The sequence below is a fragment of the Palaemon carinicauda genome, chromosome 2 (genome assembly GCF_036898095.1).
Source record: "Palaemon carinicauda isolate YSFRI2023 chromosome 2, ASM3689809v2, whole genome shotgun sequence".
In the NCBI taxonomy this organism is placed as follows: domain Eukaryota; kingdom Metazoa; phylum Arthropoda; class Malacostraca; order Decapoda; family Palaemonidae; genus Palaemon; species Palaemon carinicauda.
The window spans coordinates 131,946,386-131,967,884 of NC_090726.1; the positions used below are offsets into that span (position 1 = coordinate 131,946,386).

Sequence of the window (21,499 nt, forward strand, 5' to 3'; positions counted from 1 at the left end):
TATTTTAAGTTTTTGTATAAGAGTATGTGGTGGCATGATTGATAAGACACCTTGTCTTTCATTAATTCCATTGTGAATTAACTATGGTAACTGGACTTTGCAATTTACCTAGTAGGCCAATATTTAATTATACAAACATTTAAACGCCAACCTAAGTTAGTTTAAACATGGTTTGGAATAATGTTATGCATTGAACCTATAATTTGTGGGAATTAATCCTCGAGAAGAATATGATTGGTAAATGAATATCCCCCACTTAATTTTTTTTTTATTTTAATTTCGTATACAATTTGAAAAGGCAATAAAAGCCTTGTCTCCCCATAATTGTTCTTGGTTAGATGCCATTGGATGGAATGGCAACTTATTCAATAGTGACATAGCCACACTACTATCCTATCCTATACATCGACTTTATTGAACTGTGAAGTTCGACTACTAGTTTCAGCTTCCTTCCTTACTCTTCAACATACTGGAGTGTTAGACTATCTGATTATGGTTAAAGGAATGGGAATTAGCCTTCTATGGTTGTTCTGGGCAAAATGATCTTTGCCTAGCTTTAATCCCTTTCGCACTCCCATGTAATGCCAAGTAGTTGTATGATACCTTGGAGATGGAGGAGGGTAAGCTCCTCTCCTTATGCGGATCACAAATGATTATTTTCACACAGGAATTTTCTATTACAAGTGAGTGAAATGAAATTTAAGTGTAACCAAGTTGGATGCTGTAATCTTACCAAAACAAGATAGTGTCATGCACATATATGTTATCATCATGTGTTGTATCTCTTGGGGCGTGACTTGGGACCCTATAAATTCTCTTACCAACCTACAATGGGTCCAAGCTGAAAAGAATAGGAATCCATTAGTAGCAGGCTTGAGAGTTTTTATTCTTCTTCATTCATTGTGGGTGAATGTTTCGCTAAATTCTCCGGGTCATCGGAGTATTTGTCTAGTAAGGAACACCAATATTTCATCTGCCTATCAGCACTGGATTCAACAGCTAGGAATTTTGGTAGAAGGGTCATGGTGAACCAGACCCCCTACCAGGTAGTACATTATGAGTCCGAGGTTGATCTAGTCCCTAATGAGGAGTCTGGTTTACCCCCACAGGCTCAGGGAGGACACCTTGATCTCCCCAAGGGGATATCCTTTGGCTGCCCACCTTGGGGTTGGTACAATTTTACAATCAAGTTGGTGTATCCAGGAGCTTTCCACAGGAATTTACCACCAGCTTACCCCAAAGAGGTTTTACTGTTGACACAAAAGTCTGCTCGATCACAGTCTTGTAGTTTTATCTGTGGCTGAGATGACAGTGCCAAGTCAGAAGACTCTTTTCTTGGCCAAAATGGTAAAGATGGGTTTGCAGTCTATGAGGGATATGTAAATAAAAGGGTGTTCTTCCTTACCAGAGAATTCATCCCCTTCTTAGGGGTCCATCTGAAAGAATTTGATGGAATCGCAAAACTTAGAGGGTTTCGAGATGTCCTATTCCTGGAGAAATGGAAGGCTCATGTCGGCATATCCCACCTATTCACTTGATTATGGTACTCTTCAAATGCTCATTAGTCTGGTGTTGGTTTGGTCATCTTTGGAGGTGGGTGCTGATTTTGAGGGATGTGACCAAATTATTAGGACAGAATGAAAAAAGCACCAACTCTGTGATGTTTGCTTGGTCCTGTAGCAACATTTTTTATACGTTTCACGGAATCAATTTCTTTTTTATGAAAAAAAGAAAATGAAGAACATATAGAATGCAATGAAAATTACACTTTATCTAAGCAGAGTAAGGTTGACTTAAACATACATTTTGTTTTCTTTAAAATGTGTCTCTGACAGCAGGTAACGTTAAATTTGTTTCTTTTTAAATAAGGTTAATGTTAAATTTGTTTCTTTTTATAGGTAAACTCAAGTAAATCTGCAATTAAGAAAAAATGCACGATATATTTGACCATAACAATTGTGAAATTTTGAGTTTAACTTGCCTTGTAATTAAACCAATACGCCAAAAATAATATAAGAGGTTCTCTGACAAACAAACAAAAACAAGGAGTTCAGTAAACTTGAAGCAGACACAACCATCTTCTACCAAAGTCTATATGCTCAATAAAAGCCCGAGCATCTTTCTTTTTTCCATTTGACTCATATCATAATATTGTTTTCATTGAACCTCAAGAAAGTGCGATGGTGGTCTGTAACCCAGTGAAACAGGTCAAATAGTATATGCCGTCTACAACCAATTCTTGATATTACTGCTGTATCCTGTAGATCAGTTGTCATTTGGCTCACGTTCTAGACAGCACCAGTGCATAAATTCATGGAGCTGGCTGTCATACTTTGAACAAAACATGCTATTGCTCTTTGTCAGAGAATGACGAACCTTCTATCGCTTTTCTTGCATACCTTCAACAGATGGTTGTGTTTCTTCAAACCTTCTAATTCTTTTTGCTCATTTAATTTACATTGGCTTAACTTGCCATAAGTTCTATGCCACTGAGCCTGGTTATTGACCATGTCGTCTGCTGTGATGCTTTCTTTAAAGAGAATACTTAGATGTAGCATTCACTGACGATATTCATTACATTCTGTTATGGCTGAGGGGATTCAAGGGGCAGTTTAACTTCTCACTAGTTTTTTTTATTGGAAAATCAAGCAAGCTTCCCAGTCCATCCATAGATTAGCCTTGAAACAGAGCGAACTATAAAAACTACTTTTCATAAACAATTAAAAGATAGAAATACCAAATTACAAATGAAAAATTATAATTCTTAGTTTATCTTAATACAGTGGCTTCTCGAATGACTTTTTCAAATAATAAATCTCTTCGAAGACCCTTTTCTTCATTTGATTAAAATCAGTTGTCAATCACACGATCCCAACCAATAAATAGTCCACTGTCACCACGCTTTGTGATTTTAAATTGTCTCTTTCTTGGAACCTATTGCTGTTCTACCTTGGAACAAATCAAAATCTGCAAGAAAAAAGTATATAGATCACAAAAAAATATGGTACTTTTGTCCACTCTGGTCTCATTTCATCAAGAATGGGTCATACAGCCCTCACTAAGTAGGAGGATCTTGGGTTACCAGTGCAGCTCTGGCTAAGTCATTGTGCTACCCTAATAATGAGGCAAAATTTGTGATAAAGGCTGGTGTGGCGCCACCTCTTATCAACAATTTTGGCTGATTTTGATATTGCAAAGGTAGTAGGTGAGGTGTCCCTCTACAGCAAGGGTTCCCAGTGTGTTCCGTGAAGAAAGGTCAGGGGTTCTATAGGCCGTAAGCTAACGTTTACCAGACATGCAAAGAGCATTGCACTGCTGAGTGTACATCAGGGCTTTAACTTTGGGAATATGATAAAGTAAATTTTTGTTTTCCATTGAAATATCTCTACTTAACTCGAAATTTTTTTATAAAAATCTATGATTAAAAGGCAGTAGACTTCTTCAATTAGAGTAAATTCATTAAAATTGAGAGTTGAAAGAGAATGGATATCCATAAAAAAAAATTCCTCAAAACTGAGAGCACGGCCATACACCTAACTGCAGATTGCCATTGTGTATTTTTAAATACCAAGTTAGGTATTAGTTTGGCATTGGGAAATACAATTTTGTTACCAAATTTAAGTTCAATGTAATTTGGTTTTACGTGCAATTTTGGAAGACATTATTTCCAATTAATTCTTATGCATTTGGTCCATTTGCTAGTTTCAGACTCTCATAAGGTGAATACGGGCTGGTCTGTTTTATTCTGTAATGATAAACGTTTGCTCTTTGTTAACGAGATCATTTTTATATTCTAGTTACTATTTCCCAAGTTCTTCAATAGATAAGTGGTTAAAAAAATCTGGAATTCGGAAACAAGCTGGAATTACAAGAAATGAAGGAAGTAAGGCAAAATCATCTGTGGAAGATATAGAGGTTTCTGAACCTGCAGCACAACCGTGTAAAATAAAAAAATCTTCTTCCTCTTGTTCTGGACAGCAGCCAGCAAAGGAAATTTTGGTATTTTTCATATGGCTTTAATAGAATCGGGGATGAAAAAGCCACAGACGCCATTTGCATACTTTGTGACTCAATATTAGCTAACAGTTTGCGCATAACAGCCAAGTTAAAAAGACATATAATGTAGAAATCTAGAAAGTTATAATAGATTTAACAAAATGCTTTTTTTAATGCAAAAAAAAAAATGAAAATGCAACTGCAGTGTTATATAAAGCAAGTTACCACATTTTTCTTCATGGTGAAACACACTATTGGAAAATTGTTTATACAGTAAAACCTATATATTGAACGATGTAGTGTCCTGTGTATTTAATGAAGAGTCTGCTCAAAAGATTGAAGCTAAAGTTTTATCTGTAACAATACGATGTTAAGACACATAAAAAATATTGCTGATGACATGAAAATGAATTTATTTCATGATTATGCATATCATGCTCATGCACTGCAAATGGATAAGTCTTCAGTTGTGGCTGGGTTAGCAGTTTTTATTGTGTTTATCAGATACAACTTTGAAAAAGAAATCAAGGATAATATCCTCCTTTGTAAAAATTTAGTGCTACAACCAACTGGTAAAGATATTTTTTACTACATTGATGAAATTGAGGATAATATCCTCCTTTGTAAAAATTTAGTGCTGCAACCAACCGGTAAAGATATTTTTAACTACATTGATGATTTCATAAAATTTCATAGTTTGGCAGGGAAAAATTCTTTGCAGTATGCATCGATGGAGCAAAAACAATGAGAGGAAAATTATCAGGTGTCATAACTAAAATAAAGAAATGTTACAAAGAACAGCAGCAGTAGTCACTGCATTCTTCACAGATCTACATTAGTAAAAAAAGATTTTCAGCTTCGATGAGGACAGATATTAAAAATCGGCCATTACAATCAAGAATATTTAAGGCTTTATGTTTAATTAAGATATTGGAAGTCATCGTACAACTCTTCTTTTATATACCGAAGTTAGGTGGCTTTCGATAAGAAACGTTCTTGTGAATGTTGTGGGGTTGAAAAAAGAATAATTGTTGTCTAATTTTATCATAAATTTAGATTGACAGACAGAATAGAAATATATGTCAGGATACCAGAAAGCTCCAAATAAATCAATCAAAAATATATTATATGGTTACCAAAAGTTGCAGATTTCGCAGATATATTTTCAAAATTAACTGCATGTCTACAAGAATTCAAAGTGGATTTAGTACTGAAACCTTCAGTGACATTAGGGGATAGCTCAACAACTTATGAGAATCTCTTATTAAGTATTTCCTAACTTGAAGAACAGAGACCATTATTGGGTACAAAATCCATTCATGGTAACAGAAAAACCAAATGGATCTCTGGCAGTGGATTGTGAAAACTTGGTAGAAATGACTTCAGATACTCAGTTAAAGGCTAAGTTTGGATGTTTTCGTGGGGGGGGGGTCTAAGCGACAAATATCTGGAAATATCCAAACGAGCAGTAAGAGTTCTCTTAACATTTGCGACAACATATTTCTGCACATCAGGATTTGAAGACATGCTATCACGAAAACTTAATATCAAAGCAAACTGGATGCCACACTGGATATGAAAATTAAATTACTCAGCATTAAACCAAATTTTCAGAAGATAATGATGTCAGAGAAACAGATACATTCTTCCAATTAGTTATTCTTTAAAGGCAACTTACTATTTGAAGTAAAAAGTACATTTAGTTAATTCCTTTTTTGATAAGGGATGTTTAAGGATATAATATAAAACTTATTATTTTGAGTAAAAAGTATCTGTTTAAAATGATTTAATTTTTCAATATAGTGTGTTTTATTTTACGTTTTTGAACCACTACACCACAGCTACTTTTTATGTGTATCCCTTTTTCCTCAATCCTTAGTGGATAAAGCTAAGGCTAAACCCCATAAAACGAATACAGTGAGCCCTCGTTTATCGCGGTAGATAGGTTCCAGACCCGACCGCGATAGGTGAAAATCCGCGAAGTAGTGACACCATATTTACGTTTTTATTTAACATGTATATTCAGACACCTTCCCTTGTACGTAGTACTGTTACCAAACTACCCTTTAATGTACAGAACACTTAATGCACAAATATTAAAGGCGATTTTATATCATGCGTTTCCTAAACACGCCAAAAAGCACGATAAAAAATGGCAACCAATGTTTTGTTTACGTTTATCTCTGATCATAATGAAGAAACAAACGCATTTACACATCTGTGTATAGGTTAGTTTTTGCATCGATTATATTGATTATACAGTATGTTGATTTTGTTATTACCAATGTTTTACTTAATTTTTCTTAGGACTTCCAGATGAAATGTTTTTCTTTATGACGCCGCCTGAAACGGCAGTGTCATAAAGTACGCTCCATCTTCGATCGTAATAAACAAACGAAGGCATTTAACGCGCGTGATGAAAGTGATAAATAATGATATTACAGTAAAAGCTTTTAGAAAATATGTTATTACAAATATTATTTACCGTATCTATATAAAATCATACAGTACATACGTAGCAAAGCAGGAAAACAATTTACGAGAGAGAGAGAGAGAGAGAGAGAGAGAGAGAGAGAGAGAGAGAGAGAGAGAGAGAGAGAGAGAGTTGTTTTACGTACGTAAATGTAAATTTTAAACAAAAAAATATGATAGGTTATAACATGTATATTCAGACTTTTAAAACCTTCTCTTTAACTTAATGCATACTAAACTAAAACAGGCACAAATATTAAAATGTTAGAATATTAAAGTAAAACATGTATAAAAAAAATAAAGATTGTTACTGTACTCACCACGAAAGAAGTTGAAGAAACACTTGAATGATGATGGCGATGAATTTGCTGCACAGTAGAAATCATGATGATGATGAAGCTGATGATGACTTCTACTGTGCAGCCAATGATAGTATTTTACGTCTCTTCAGACGGAGGTGTCTTTTCCTGGGACACCTCTTCAACTTCTTCCTGGGACACTTCTTCAATTTCTTCCAAAGGCGTAGTAGCAGGAGAAACTGGCTCTTTTTTGCGAGGCTGGAAGAACATTGTGATCGGAAGTTGCTGCCGCGCTTCTTTTTTCGCTCGAAGAGCATCCTGTAGGGAGTCATGATGTCATCGATCTTGTTGCAGAATTGCATAGACCGAACCATATCCTCGTCCCACTCTTGCGACATTTCTTTCACCTCCTTCACATGGTTGCAGAACTTGGCAAGCCGTTCTAATGCTAAGCCCGTTTCTTCGACATTTTCTTGGGTCTCTTCCTGTGTTTCACTGTCTTCTTCACTAGCCGATTTCGTCAGGTCTTCTAGGTCTGCATCAGTTAGCGGCTGGGAATGGCACCCCAACAACTCGTCGACGTCTTCAGTCGTCATGTCGCCAAACCCGTCACCTCCAATTATCGCAGCCAACTGCACAGATTTGCGTATTGCAGTGTTGAATCTCAGACGGTGTAAATCCCTCGTCATCGTAAACAATCTGGGGCCACAACTTCTTCCAGCTCGCATTGACAGTAGCAGGTTTCATTTCTTGCAGTGCCTTCTGGATGTTCTGCAGGCACGTGGCTATTGTGTACTTCCGCCAGTATGCCTTCAAATTGAAAGTTTCATCTTCATCTTCTTGGGCAGCATCCACACACGCAACGAGGTCCGCCAAGGTATTCTTCGTGTAGAGGGCCTTGAACGCCCTGATAACCCCCTGGTCCATCGGTTGAATTAATGACGTGGTGTTGGGTGGCAAGAACTCAACCTGAATGCCCTCATGCGACAGATCAGTTGCGTGTCCACCAGCGTTATCCATAAGGAGAAGGATCTTAAATGGCAAGCCCTTCTCTACGAGATATTTGCTGACTTGCGGGATAAAACACTGGTGGAACCAGTTGGAGGTCAGCATCTTCGTAATCCATGCCTTTTTATTATGCATCCAGTACACGGGAAGGAGATTCTTATTTTTACTTTTCAAAGCACGAGGATTTTTCGACTTGTAAATAAGCCCCGGCTTTAGCAAAAATCCAGCAGCATTGCCACACATCACGAGGGTTACGCGATCTTTGAACGCTTTAAAGCCAGAGGCTTTGGCTTCTTCTTTGAAGAGGAAAGTTCGCGACGGCATTCTCTTCCAAAACAAGCCGGTCTCATCCATGTTAAACACTTGTTCCGGCTTGTATCCACCTTCAGCGATAATGTTCTTGAACGTCTCGTTCGCGTAAGTTTCAGCAGCGGTAGTGTCAGCGGAAGCAGCCTCGCCATGCAGGGAAACGCTTTTCAGGCCGAAGCGTTTCTGAAACTTTGTGAACCATCCTTTGCTGGCGGAAAAACGTTGTTTCTGAGGCTGGGAATCAGTGGATGTCCCTGGTTGAGGTTCATCTACATCATCTTCTTCTTCAGCATGGTCGCCATCATCGTCTTGAGGTTCCTTTGCCGCAAAATTCTCATACAAGCCCAAAGCCTTGGTTCGGATGGTGTTCGTATCCAAGGCTATGTTCTTCTTCCGGCAGTCGGTAATCCAGACTGCTAAAGCACCTTCCATGCGTACGATCGTTTTATTACGCGTGGTAACGACTCGCTTCGCTGATCTGCTAAAGGTGATGGTAGCCGTCTTTCTAATGTTCGCCTCGTCCTTCTTGATGTAGCGAACGGTGGATTCGTTCACTCCAAAATGGCGGGCTGTGGCCGCGTAACTTCTGCCTTCTTTTAACATATCGAGAAGCGTCACCTTCTCAGCAATCGTCATCATCTTTCGGTGGCGTTTAGGCTCACTACCAGCCTTAGCAGAAGCAGAACGCTTGGGAGCCATTGTACAGTAGGGGTTAAACAAAGTTCTACAAAAAGTTCAACTTAAAACAGTCACGCACAGCACAGATTAAAGTTCACAATAACGTAGCAGCATCTACTCGGCGAGAAAGCGGCGAACGAAGTGGCCGAGAAAAGATGCTGTAGGTTGGAGAAGCGGTCAAAACACCAATCACAGGCTAGATTTCAAAACTTGGGTTCTGATTCGTCATCTATCAGCACTTGAACCAATCACAATCCGTCTTACATGCTACGTAGTAGTTACCAATTCAAATACAAGGTACTATGTATACAGCTTTACGTACGCTATTTTACGCTTGTTTTGTTGTAGGATATGTACGCTTATTCGAGATGTGATTTTTGCAACAAAGAATATTATTGGATGCAGTACTACGTACGTATACATACAAAAGATTCATGGAAAAGATGCACATCCATTACATTTGTAGTAGTAGCCATCAGCAGCCTTACACCATTCAAATACGGTATGACTGCATCTGATTTGCGTTTCATGTTCGATTTAATTTTACTACGTACTGTATACTGAATTATATGTCATATGTAATGCAATGAACCATCAGTAAGAGCAGATATTACTAATTACAGTATTAATGGAATTAAAGAAATACGTATTTGGGGTCTTCATATATCGCGGTATTTTCAAAATTTCCGGAAAATCCGCGATATGTGTATATACATGCGTTAAAAAAAAAATCCGCGAAGTGGTGAATTCGCGATGGTCAAACCGCGAAGTAGCGAGGGCTCACTGTACTTCACTTTCACAAAGGTGGAGAAAAAATTTTCAATTCCTCCTAAGAAAGGAAATGACCTCCAATTATAATTGTGCTAAAGAGATGTGCAAAGTTGGTTCTGGGAATGTTAATAAGGTGAACAATTAGAGAACCAAAACTACAGATGGTTCCTTTAATAAAGATTTTACGGATTCAAAAAATATGGACAGGTATGCTGTGAAGTGTCGATTTTGTGGGTATAAGCATGAATTTGAAAAATCAAAATGCCCAGCATGGGGAAAAGTCTGTGAAGCATGTAAAGGAAGAAACCATTTGAAGGCTGTGTGTAAGAAAACAGTTAAAATTGTTAAAGAAAAAACGAAGAGGCAGATGAAGGCTACGATCATTACATGTGGATGGCACCATTTGCAATGAAAAATTCATATAGATTAACTGCATTACTAATTGTAAACAATACCGAGGTTAGATTTCATTTGGATATGGGTGCTGACGTGAATGAAATATGTCAAAGTTATGTCAAAAGGGATCAAGTGCAACCAACGTCTGTGAAACTCGCCATGTGGAATAAATCCAAGCTTTCGCCCATTGGCGAGACAACATTGAATGTGAAGAACCCCAAAAATGATGAAATTAGAAGTGCAACCTTCATTGTGGTTTCAAATGACCTAATGTGATTACTTGGGTCAAAGACATGTCAAGAGATGGGATTCGTGTTTGTCAATGGTAAAGCATTTGCATGAAAACTTGACATAGACTATGAGATGAGGGACCTTGGTGACCTTGGAGTGGTTAAACTTAATGTAGATTCTACATTACCAGCAAGAATATTACCAAGCCGACATTTACCCATTGCATTAAAATCAAAGGTTGAAAAAAAAAAGAGTTACACTCTCGTGAAAAGAGGAGTTTTGATTCCGGAGACTGAACCAACTGAGTGGGTTATTCAAATGGCAGTCGTTCAAAAAACAAATGGAAAGTTAAGAATATGAATCGATCCTCAGCCACTCAACAAAGCTCTTAAAAGGGAATATTACAAATTACCAATTTTGGAGGATATACTGCCAAGTCTAAAACATGCCAATATATTTTGCAAACTGGATGTTCAAGAGGAATTTTGGCATATACAACTGGATGAAGAATCCAGCAAGTTAACAGGAATGATTACCCTCTTTGGTAGATGTCGATGGGCTTGTCTACCTTTCGGGCTGAAGGTGAGCAGTGAAATATTTCAGTGAAAATTAAATGAGGCATTGGAGGGGCTTCGGGGTGTATACTGTGTAGCTGATGATATTGTGGTCGTTGGTTTTGGAAATGAGGAACACGATGCAATGCGTGAACATGAAAAAAATCTTCAGTCACTAGAGAAGCGTTGTCAAGAAAAAAAGATCAAACTAAATGAAGAGAAATCTGTTTATAGAAAAAAGGAAATTGCGTTCATGGGGCATCGTTTAACATCATCCGGTGTGACGGTTGATGATAATAAGGTAAACACCATTAAAGAAATGCCTTCCCCTACCGATATTTCAGGAATTCGGAGGTTTTGTGGAATGGTACAATATCTATCAAAGTTTTCACCCAATCTGGCTGATGATTTAGAACCTATCCAAGAGCTGACAAGAAAGAACTCAAAGTTTGAATGATATGATACGTGCACTCGCGCTTTCTCAGTGATCAAAGAAAAGGTCACCTGTACACCAGTTCTAGCTTATTTTGATCAAAGTAAGGAGCTTGTATTACAGGTTGACAGCAGCAATAGAATACGCATCAAGGACCTTAGCTAGAAATGAACGTAACTAGGCTCAGATTGAAAAGGTTCCTACTGTGGTTTTTGGTTTAGGGTGATCAGACCATTATACTTTTGGGTGACATGTTACTGTCCATAATGAAAATAAGCCTTTTGCCTTAATTCTCGAAAAGCCATAAGTCAAGGTCCAATGCGTTTACAAGTTTTAATGACGAGGTTGAACCGGTACTACGTCGAATATCAGTACAAAAGCGTAAAAAGCCTATTGTTAGCCAATACCCTTAGCAGGGCCTGCCCCAAAGAGGAAAATAGACACACACTGGTAAGGATAATAGATTCATTGAAAAATTACCCCGATTCAATTCTAAAGGAAGTAAGAGACATCACCACAAACGACGAATAGCTGCAAGAATTATTATCTGTAATCAAGGAAGGATGGCCTGATCGCAAAGACAAAATTCCGGAAGTATTAAAGCCTTATTTTGATTTTAGAGCTTACACGAGTTACCAAGACAGCATCATTCCTAGTAAACTGCGAAATTCAATCAAAACGAAACTTCATGCCGCTCATCTTGGTTACGATAGCCTGATGCGACGAGCAAGAGATGCAATATTCTGGCCAGGGATGTCGAAAGAAATAAAGTAAATGGTCAATTTATGTGACATTTGCCAGCAGTATAAACCTTGAAACCAGAAGGAATCGTTGATGGGTGTCGATGACGGAGGCAGACCCTGGAATAAAATTGGATTAGATTTGTTTGAGATTGTTGGAAGAAATTATTCAGTCATTGTTGATTATTATTCCTTTTTCAATTCAAAACATGTGATATCGATAATCAAGATATTTGCTAGATACGGTATTCCTACCCAATTAGTGTCCGATGGAGGACAACAATTCAGCTCATTTCAGCTTAAAGTTTTTGTTGAAGAGTGGGGTATAGAGCACAGGATGTCATCTTCGGGGCATCCTCAAGGAAAGGGGAAGGCTGAAGTGGCAGTTAAAATAGTAAAAAATATGATGAAGAAGATGCATGCAGATGGAAAAGATCAATATTTGGCGTTACTAGAGCTGAGAAATACATCACGTCAAGACTCTAACCTACGTCCAGGTCAGATGATGTTCGGATGCAAATTACGGTCGATAATTCCTGGAATTATGAACAGTGACAATCCAGTTTCTCGAAAAAGGGAAACCCGGAAAGAATCTATAAAGAAATATTTTGATAAAACTGTAAGAGATATGACACCATTAAACGAGAGGCAACCTGTATATTACCAAAATCAAGACAAGAAGCGTTGGGAAAAAGGGCTCATTAGCCATGCACAAGGAAACCAATCCTATATAATTGAAGGAAAGGAAGGAGGAATTTATAGAAGAAATAAAATTCATATCCGTCCAACTATACAGGATTCATCGGCAATACCAGAAATTTAAGAAACTAGTAAATCGAGGGAAACCAACGTTAATGATGAACAAACAAGCTATTCTCCTATTTGTGACATGCCAAAATTGCCAAGAATATCAGCTCGTCTACAAGAAAAGATGAAGGGTGAATAATCTATTGGTTTTATATTTTATTGTTTACAATGTATCTTACTTGTTCCTTATTTTATGTTGTATCAATTTGTTTAGTTTTCTTATTTTTGTCAAAACCCAAAGAAAGGGGCATGTTCATGTTAACTACTTGTTTAGTTGTTTGTGTACATACTGTTATCTGAAAACAGCTTAACTACTCTACTGTAAATATCCAATCTATTATAACATTACTCATATGATATTTATGTTTAGTTTACTATAACTATAAAACTGTAAATAAGTTAGTCAGTGTATATAGAGATTCTAAAGGAATAGGAATAAAACAGAGGACGCAGTTTCTGGAGTTTTATATTTCTATCAAAGGAAATCATCATGATCAGCAACATTTCATAAGGCAATCCAAAGAGAGACCAACATCACATCCTCAAACCAAACTACCCCGGTTGGCAAACAAATTCCATCCAGAGGATAGAAGGCAAGAATTTCAACCTCCTTAGACTAAACCCCAATCCCCAGTTGCTTTGGCATTTTATCAGAGAAGGGTGATCCCCAACTAGTCTCCCCTCAAAAAGCATATCAGATAGTTATAATAATAATAATAATAATAATAATAATAATAATAATAATAATAATAATAATAATAATAATAATAATAATAATAGGTGTCACTCAAGTTAACACCTATTACCCATGTCTGCTAATTACTACACCTAGGTGTTTGAACCTGTACGATAGATCTTAAAGGAGCTCATTAGCGCGTTCCTATGGCACCTCACTTCCGGCATTACTTTGGGTTCTTCTTCGGGAGGAGTTTAACAGTTTCAAAGATTCAATATAGCTCCAAGAATCTTCAAACTTCTTCGCTTACAAGGAGTTTAGGTCATTGCCTACTTGGATGACTGGCTAGTCTGAGCAGACACAAGAATCCTATGCCTCACTTATACAAATTGGGTCCTACAAGTTTTCCAGGACTTAGGCTTTCTGGTCAACATCAAAATATCGAGATTAGTTCTAGAAAGTATGTTCCAGAGGGCAAGCTAGTTCAGGAACATGTAAAAAGCCATATTATGCCTCCCAAAGACATCTTACAAAAATATGATGAAATCGGTCTGTTTTGGAAAAAGATGCCTAGTCGAACATACATCAGCGCCGAAGAGAAGAAAATGCCAAGACACAAGCCTATGAAGGATCGGTTGACTCTTGGCCTATGTGCCAACGCCAGCGGGGACTGCAAAATAAAGCTGTTATTGGTTTATCATTCTGAAAACCCTAGGGAATTTAAGGCCCATGGAGTCAATAAGTACATGCTGCATGTTTTCTTCAGTGCTAATTCTAAGGTGTGGGTTACTAGGCATTTCTTTGTTGAATAAGCAAACCAACTTTTTGGCCCTGCTGTCAAGAAGAACCTTCAGGAGAGGAATTTGCAATTAAAGTGCTTGCTTTGCTTGGATAATGCTCCCGCTCATCCCCCAGGACTCGAAGATGATATCATCGACCAGTTCAAATTTATCAGAGTGCTGTATCCTCCACCCAACACCACCCCTATCCTCCAGCCCATGGACCAGCAAGTAATCTCGAATTTCAAGAAGCTCTACACCAAGCACTTATTTAAGCAGTGCTTTAATGTCACACAAAGCACCAACTTAACTTTGCGTGAATTTTGGAGGAGCCATTTCAATATCGTGCACTGCTTGAAGATCATAAATCAGGCTTTGGCCTGATGCTGTTTCTCCCAGAGATATTTGAAGGTTTTGGCCCTGAGCCTGAACCTGTGCTTGCCGTAGAGGGAGATGTAGAAGAGATGGTATCCCTTGGCAAGTTCATGGGTCTGGAGGTCGATGAAGATGACATCACTGAACTTGTAGAGGGGCATCACGAAGAGCTCACCACCGAGGAACTCCAGGAGCTGCATGCCATGCAGCATGATGAGTTCCAAGCGCAGTTGAGTAAGTCGGAGGACATCGAGGAGGTAGAGCACATCTTAAGTTTGGCTGAAATAAAAGAGATGTTAGCACATCAACACATGGTTGATTTCATTGATAAATAACACCCACAGAAACTTCAGGTTTGCTGTGTAGTTTTGCAATTTCGATGATGTCTGCTTAACCCATTTCAGAAAAATTCTGAAAAGCTGTACCAAGCAACTTTCTCTCAATAGTTTCTTTAAAAACCCCACAAAGCGGTCTAGTGATCATGATGAAGAGAAAGAAAGTGAAGCAAAGAAAACTAAGATTGAATTAAGTGAAAGTGATTAAAATAAAAAATCAAAAAGAAAAATAAATGTAAAAAAAAATATAAAATATAAAAATTAAAAAAATAAATAACCTAATTTAGGTTAAAGAGAGTAAGTTATTGTACATTATCGCAGTCACCATCTCTACCTCCTCGCCGACTGTCCATCTCATCCTGCGTAGCAATTCCTACACCTGTGTTGGCCTGTCTCTAACGTAAAGTGACAATAAAAACCCCTTTTTTATTTTCTATTCCTTTACAATTATTCTATTCTACATCTATCTTATATAATGCAATTGTATTATTGTTATGTGTAATTATGTGTAGTAATTCATTAAGGAGTTATTATAGGTTTTTGGGGTGTGGAACGAATTATACAAATTGTAGTGTATTCTTAAGAGAATATTTGCTCCAACATACGATTGTTTTAACATACGAAGCAGTTCCCAGAACGAATTAAGATTGTATGTAGAGGTTCCACTAATATATATATATATATATATATATATATATATATATATATATATATATATATATACACACACACACACACATAATGTGTGTGTGAAATGTCCCACTTTTATAGAAGAAAATCTGGTCACATTTATTTTTGAGGACGTGCTGTGTTCTCAAAACAACAACAACACTCCTTCCTGGTCTCGTCAAGGAAGGAAGGCATATGATTCCCTAACTCTGAATGTAAAAGATGGTAGAGAAGTGAATACTAGTGAACAGGTTTTGTTATCTCTAGTACAGCAAATGGTTCTCACATTTGTCATCTTTTGTCCAACATATTTCAGGATGAGGGACTTTGACAGATTCAACAGAGCCTGAGTCCGTAGGTCTTTTTTTTTTGTACTTACTAAGGCCGTGCTACACATGCAGATACATTGTTCCTGGAACACGTGGGAAATTTCTTTGGTATTTTCTTGTCGATTGGAGTTTCTGTTCTAGCCTTCCACAGAAAAGTTCTCGGAGACCACGCACAACACCTCCACAAAAAATACGCCTTTTAAGGCAGCCATATTGTAAAATCCAAGATGGAGACCATATATGTATCAGGGCAAACAGAAACAGTCTTTTTCCGATTGCTTATACAATAAAGCTTCCAAAGATGGATAGTTTTGATACTCCACAAAAATATAGTGAAATTAATATGTGACCCTAACTGGATATATATTTCTTACATGTTTCTCAGTGGTTTAAAACTGTGAATATCAAATCATATTAGTAATAAAATGACACACAGATAAAACGAAAACATGGTATTCTACATTTTTTATTTAAATTACCTTCTTAAAACAGAGAGAGAGAGAGAGAGAGAGAGAGAGAGAGAGAGAGAGAGAGAGAGAGAGAGAGAGAGAGAGAGAGAGCTGATGGAAAAGGAAAGTGTTTCAATATTCATTCATATATTGTAATTAAATTATTTCCATCCAGAAAACTTACCTTTGGTAATAGTTTTTGCAACTGAATTTGTACCACTGCTTATGACGGCAACATAATCTGAATTTTCAGGGAGGATGAAAAAGTATTCACATGGAGTAGCAGAATCACAGATGACATCAGATGAATACTTATTATGATCAGGATCAGACCATATCCTAATTGATGCAGACATCCCTTCATATACTGATGTCCATTTTGTAATAACAGCATCATCTGTGAGATACCAGGCACCCAAATGTACATCTGCAAATACACAAGTTTATCAATATTCTAATGAAGTACTGAAACTCAAAACATATTCCTATTCATTCCAATACTAAGGCATCATAAAGAGTGTGAAAACTCCAATCACTATTATGAATTATTATATCTAAAATGCAAAATATTGATGCTCAATATCCCTCATTTCCAGTTAGAATTTTAGAGCTTAAAAATACCTTTTTCTAACAAAAGACTAGCATCTTGCAATACAAAATTTACTAGAACTCAACCGAATTTAGGGCTTCAGTTCGTATTTCGAACCTTCCAAACTAATGCTAGGATAATCTTAATTCCATACTGGATTCCATAGACGAATGCATGACATAGATAGAAAGCAAACTTCTTATCATAAACTCAAATCCTACTGAGAGAGGTGTCTTGGTGCAAATCCATGTCCCAAAATTATCATTGAAGTTTTTTGTGCAGATAGCATATGCAAATATTTCTGACCGATTATATTAACCAGTGGCAATGCTAAAAATGCAACAGAGAAATCCTGTGATACAGCATCTATACTACCTATGCAACATAATGTGTAAGTATTGTACTGTATAGTTGGTACTGTACTGAAGTGTATATAAAATGGAATTGCAGAAAAAAATAGACTTATGAATATATGCTGGATATAACTTATCAATTATTAACCTTACCATGAATTAATAACCCAGAGCAACCCACCATTCATTCTTGTCTTCAACGCTATGATTAAGGTAGAACAGCTAGTAGGAAGGTTCCATATAAACTTAACAACTTGGTCCTCTTCTTTGATGGGGGCATTAATTGCAAAAGGTTAATCTGTCAACCCCCTTATGTACTTGGGTGGACACTCACTCACTCATCTCCACTCCGAAATATGTCTTTTTCAAGGAACAGAAAGGTTCCCAGATTATCTCGTTCAAAAGGGTTCTTTAGGGTATCCAAGTTTTTCTTTTTTTCTTGGGGGGGGGGGATATTGCACAACTTTACTAGGTAAATGAAGGGATTATGAATAGTCATCACAAGATATATACATATATATATATATATATATATATATATATATATATATATATATATATATACACACACACACACACACACACATATATATATATATATATATATATATATATATATATATATATATATATTCAAATAAGCCATATATATTTTGATATATTAATGTCTGGATTCTCTTAACGACCTCGGGATCAGAGCCCCAGGCGAAATCTCACAAAGACAAGAGCTTGGCTCCGGCCGGGAATCGAACCCTGGTCGGCAAGCTTATATAGACAGTGACTAACCCATTCGGCCGAATGGGTTAGTCACTGTCTATATAAGCTTGCCGACCAGGGTTCGATTCCCGGCCGGAGCCAAGCTCTTGTCTTTGTGAGATTTCGCCTGGGGCTCTGATCCCGAGGTCGTTAAGAGAATCCAGACATTAATATATCAAAATATATATGGCTTATTTGAATATGAAAAACACGTAAAAATGTGAAAAATTTATCATATATATATATATATATATTATTTCATGAATTTCACTTGTGGAGTTGAAGATGAACGTTCGTCAATGGTAGTCATCATATCACAGTAGCCAAACAAGTCCTTGGTCTTTAACAAGTGCTTTGTTTGAAAATTCAAAATTGGCCAATTTTGTAAGTCAAATTATCCTTCATCTTTATTCAAGAATAAATAGCTCACAGGAATCAGCAAACAACAAACAGCTTTAAACAAGCAATTAAACAGCTATGAATATGAGATGAAGTAATCACAGTTTTTGATGACCTAACTGACTGGAACCATACCTTTGTTATGGACTTGAACCAATATACGAAATAAGTGTTAATACTAAAAATATGTATAGAGAAGACAAACTTTTGAAGCTAAACACTTTCCATACTGTTATGAAAACAAAACTAAATGGCATTATATGACGAATAACAAACTTAAAGTACAATCAACCTAAAAAAGAATAATTTAGTACATTCATTAGGATAAAACTATTGCTAGGAATAACGGATTGTAAATTCGGAAGTTAATTAACTGAACTCAACTTAAAAGTTGTAGGAGCCAAAACGGTTCTGATGAACAGATGGGTCTCATAATATGAACATGCAGAAAAGTACATCCAACTACTTTGTCCAATGAATCAAAAATATGATAGTTGGGTGGAAAAAAGAGCCCAAATAATATTGTCAACAGTACAGTATTAGTATTGGAATACGGTGATGACGTGTCATCTGTTGTCTGACATGGCCTATTTCAGCTTTACAGATAGCCTACATTGAACCTGAATCGTGTGTTCCTTATAATACTTGAGTCTGCAATTTGCACATTGATACATTGTCTTTGGAGCAGGGGAGACGATATTTCTTTGGTATTTTTTGTCATATTGGATTCCATATTCTATCATTCTTGGAAATCACTCAGCACATCAACCACAAAAATCTATTAAAAATGGCATTTAACAATATGAAATAAAGGAATTTTGAAATCTACTTACCCTGTGTGGTATACTCAACTACAAAAGTACAAGCTATTTCAAAAACTTGGGTTCACTTATATTGTCCTTCAGAGGATCAATGAAATGAATTAGGTTAAATTTCAGATACCTATTAACAATCTATAATAAAAAAAGGTAGACAAATCTTACTTAACCCTTAACATTCAGAATTATCATAACTTTTCTATCTGGTCCATTCTGTCTACAACTGTACTTCTTAGCTATTATCCTTATCTCCAGAATCAAAAGCCCAATAGTCTATATTGTCACAAAGAGTTGAAGCCTTTTCGGGTCATGCGAATGACCTCTTCTGCTGCCGTTGCTTGAGAATAGACATAGACACAGCTCTCAGTGGTGAGAGAATGCTGTTGCCATCTTATATCTGATGACTAGGACCTTTTCCTGTCTCCTCTTTGTTCTTACAGGATGGTGGGAAGACTACAGCCAGGAGACCGGTAAAAACTGCTAGGAAAGAGTGGACCTATACCTAGAACCCCCTAGGCAAGATGGCACCTACCCCATGACGCCCCAAAGGACCATGTCTTGATAGTCTGCCACGCCTATAGCCAGTTAGAAGAGAGCCACGATCAAGGGTTAACGTACCTCCGTTATGCCCGAGGGCACCCAAGCTAAGCCTTAATTTAGACTTGTACTGTTTTTAGTGAAATGTAGAGTAAAAGTAAACTAGTCTCCCAGCCGTAGTCTTGCCCGGAATTATGATGTATATTCTACTGATGTAAGAGCACATGTTGATAATTATCGAGAACCATACAACATATAAAGACTGATTAAACACTAACCAGGATTATTAACTTTGATAATGTAAATGAAGTGCTCAAGATAAATGTTGTAGAATTCTTTATTGAAATACATGTAAGTCTGAAAGATCAGATTCGCCTCTGACTTATCCCATTTCCTGAATTATAACTTTGAAAGAAAATTTGTCTGCATTTGGGACAATATCAATTCATTTTCCAAAGTAAGGCATTGATAAAAATAGTGCTATGACATATCCAAGGGGGTTCTCCTGCAACATAAGGCCATTTGTTCCTGATGCATCAAATGCCAATCTGGTGCCAACTGTGAGCTGAGAGGTACCCACAAAGGCAATTACAGAGTAGAGGTGAGCAGTCTTCCAAGGATCGATTACCAGCCTCTTAGGCCAGGGGAAGGTTTGATGTTTCTCCCCCCCCCCTTCCCCTTTCCTGTCAGGACAAGGGAAAATTAATCTCTGTCCTTAGAGTGCCCCTTCTCACAGAGCTCAAACGATTCAGAGTAAGGCAGCATTGATAGAGGTATCAGTCATGTCCCTCTTCAAACCAATACAGAACTCATACTTGTTTCAGTGCCTTTGGGGTTGGCTTGCGACCATGAGCTTGGTGTAAAAGCTCTTACTGTTTTACTTCTTTGGGGATTGGTCCCACTCGGTCCAATCACCAACATAGTACAGTGGACAGGATGGCATCCATTGCGTCTTTTTAAATTTGGTTTATCTCACAAATCAGTATTTTGGGAAAGGTTAAAAGGTAAGACCTTTGTGACTGTTAATACTGTTTACATCAGGAGCAGGTGGCAGTCCTTCTTGGATGAATTACCAACTCCTTAAACCATTGAGGGTAAGGTTCCCAAATCTTCCTTCTGCAGAGGGAGAGGCGTACTCTGTATGATATAATATTGATAGCAAGCGATCAGTTCCTTGCCGGAGCAATCACCAACTTTCTTTCTCCCCACTGGCACTAAGGAGTATGAAGGGAAGATAGTTGGAAATTTTCCCATCCACTCGCATGAAGGGTGAGTTAATATTGGTCCTGTAAGTGCTCAGTCTGTGCTTCCAAAGACCCAGCCAAACTCCTCGACACCAAGGGAAAGTGGGAAGGAGAAGAATTATTATCACTCCTCTCTTCCAGTTCTTTTTACTCCTCTCCATCTTCCAATAGTGTCTCTCTTGCACGCAGGAGAGACACTATGTGATCCCAAGTGCCGACCCCATAGGAGAAGATAACACGGATAGGGTACCCTTGCTTAAGCACCTGGTGGTAATAGTGGTCCTCCCCATAGGGGACAAAGCACTCACAGCGGCGGTCGGCGGGTAGTTGAATGGTGCCGTACTTCACAATCAATCATTATTTCCAAGAATATTTAGGCATCGAAAGGGGAGAAGATGGTATGTGTTGACTTTCCTTCACATGTAAGCAATCGAGGATTTAGGGTGAGAGGAACAAGTGATTGGTCTTCAAATGATACATACCAGCGACAAGATATT

At 37.5% G+C, this 21,499-nt stretch overlaps 1 protein-coding gene across 1 annotated transcript in view; it reads right to left on the reverse strand.

The window, feature by feature from the left end:
• The window catches only part of LOC137627122 (uncharacterized), a 285,574-nt gene that overhangs the window by 19,186 nt on the left and 244,889 nt on the right, over positions 1-21,499 (reverse strand). The window contains exon 10 of the mRNA XM_068358167.1: positions 16,491-16,733. Within this exon, the coding sequence (XP_068214268.1) occupies positions 16,491-16,733 (243 nt within the window). The remainder of the gene's footprint in view (positions 1-16,490; positions 16,734-21,499) is intronic.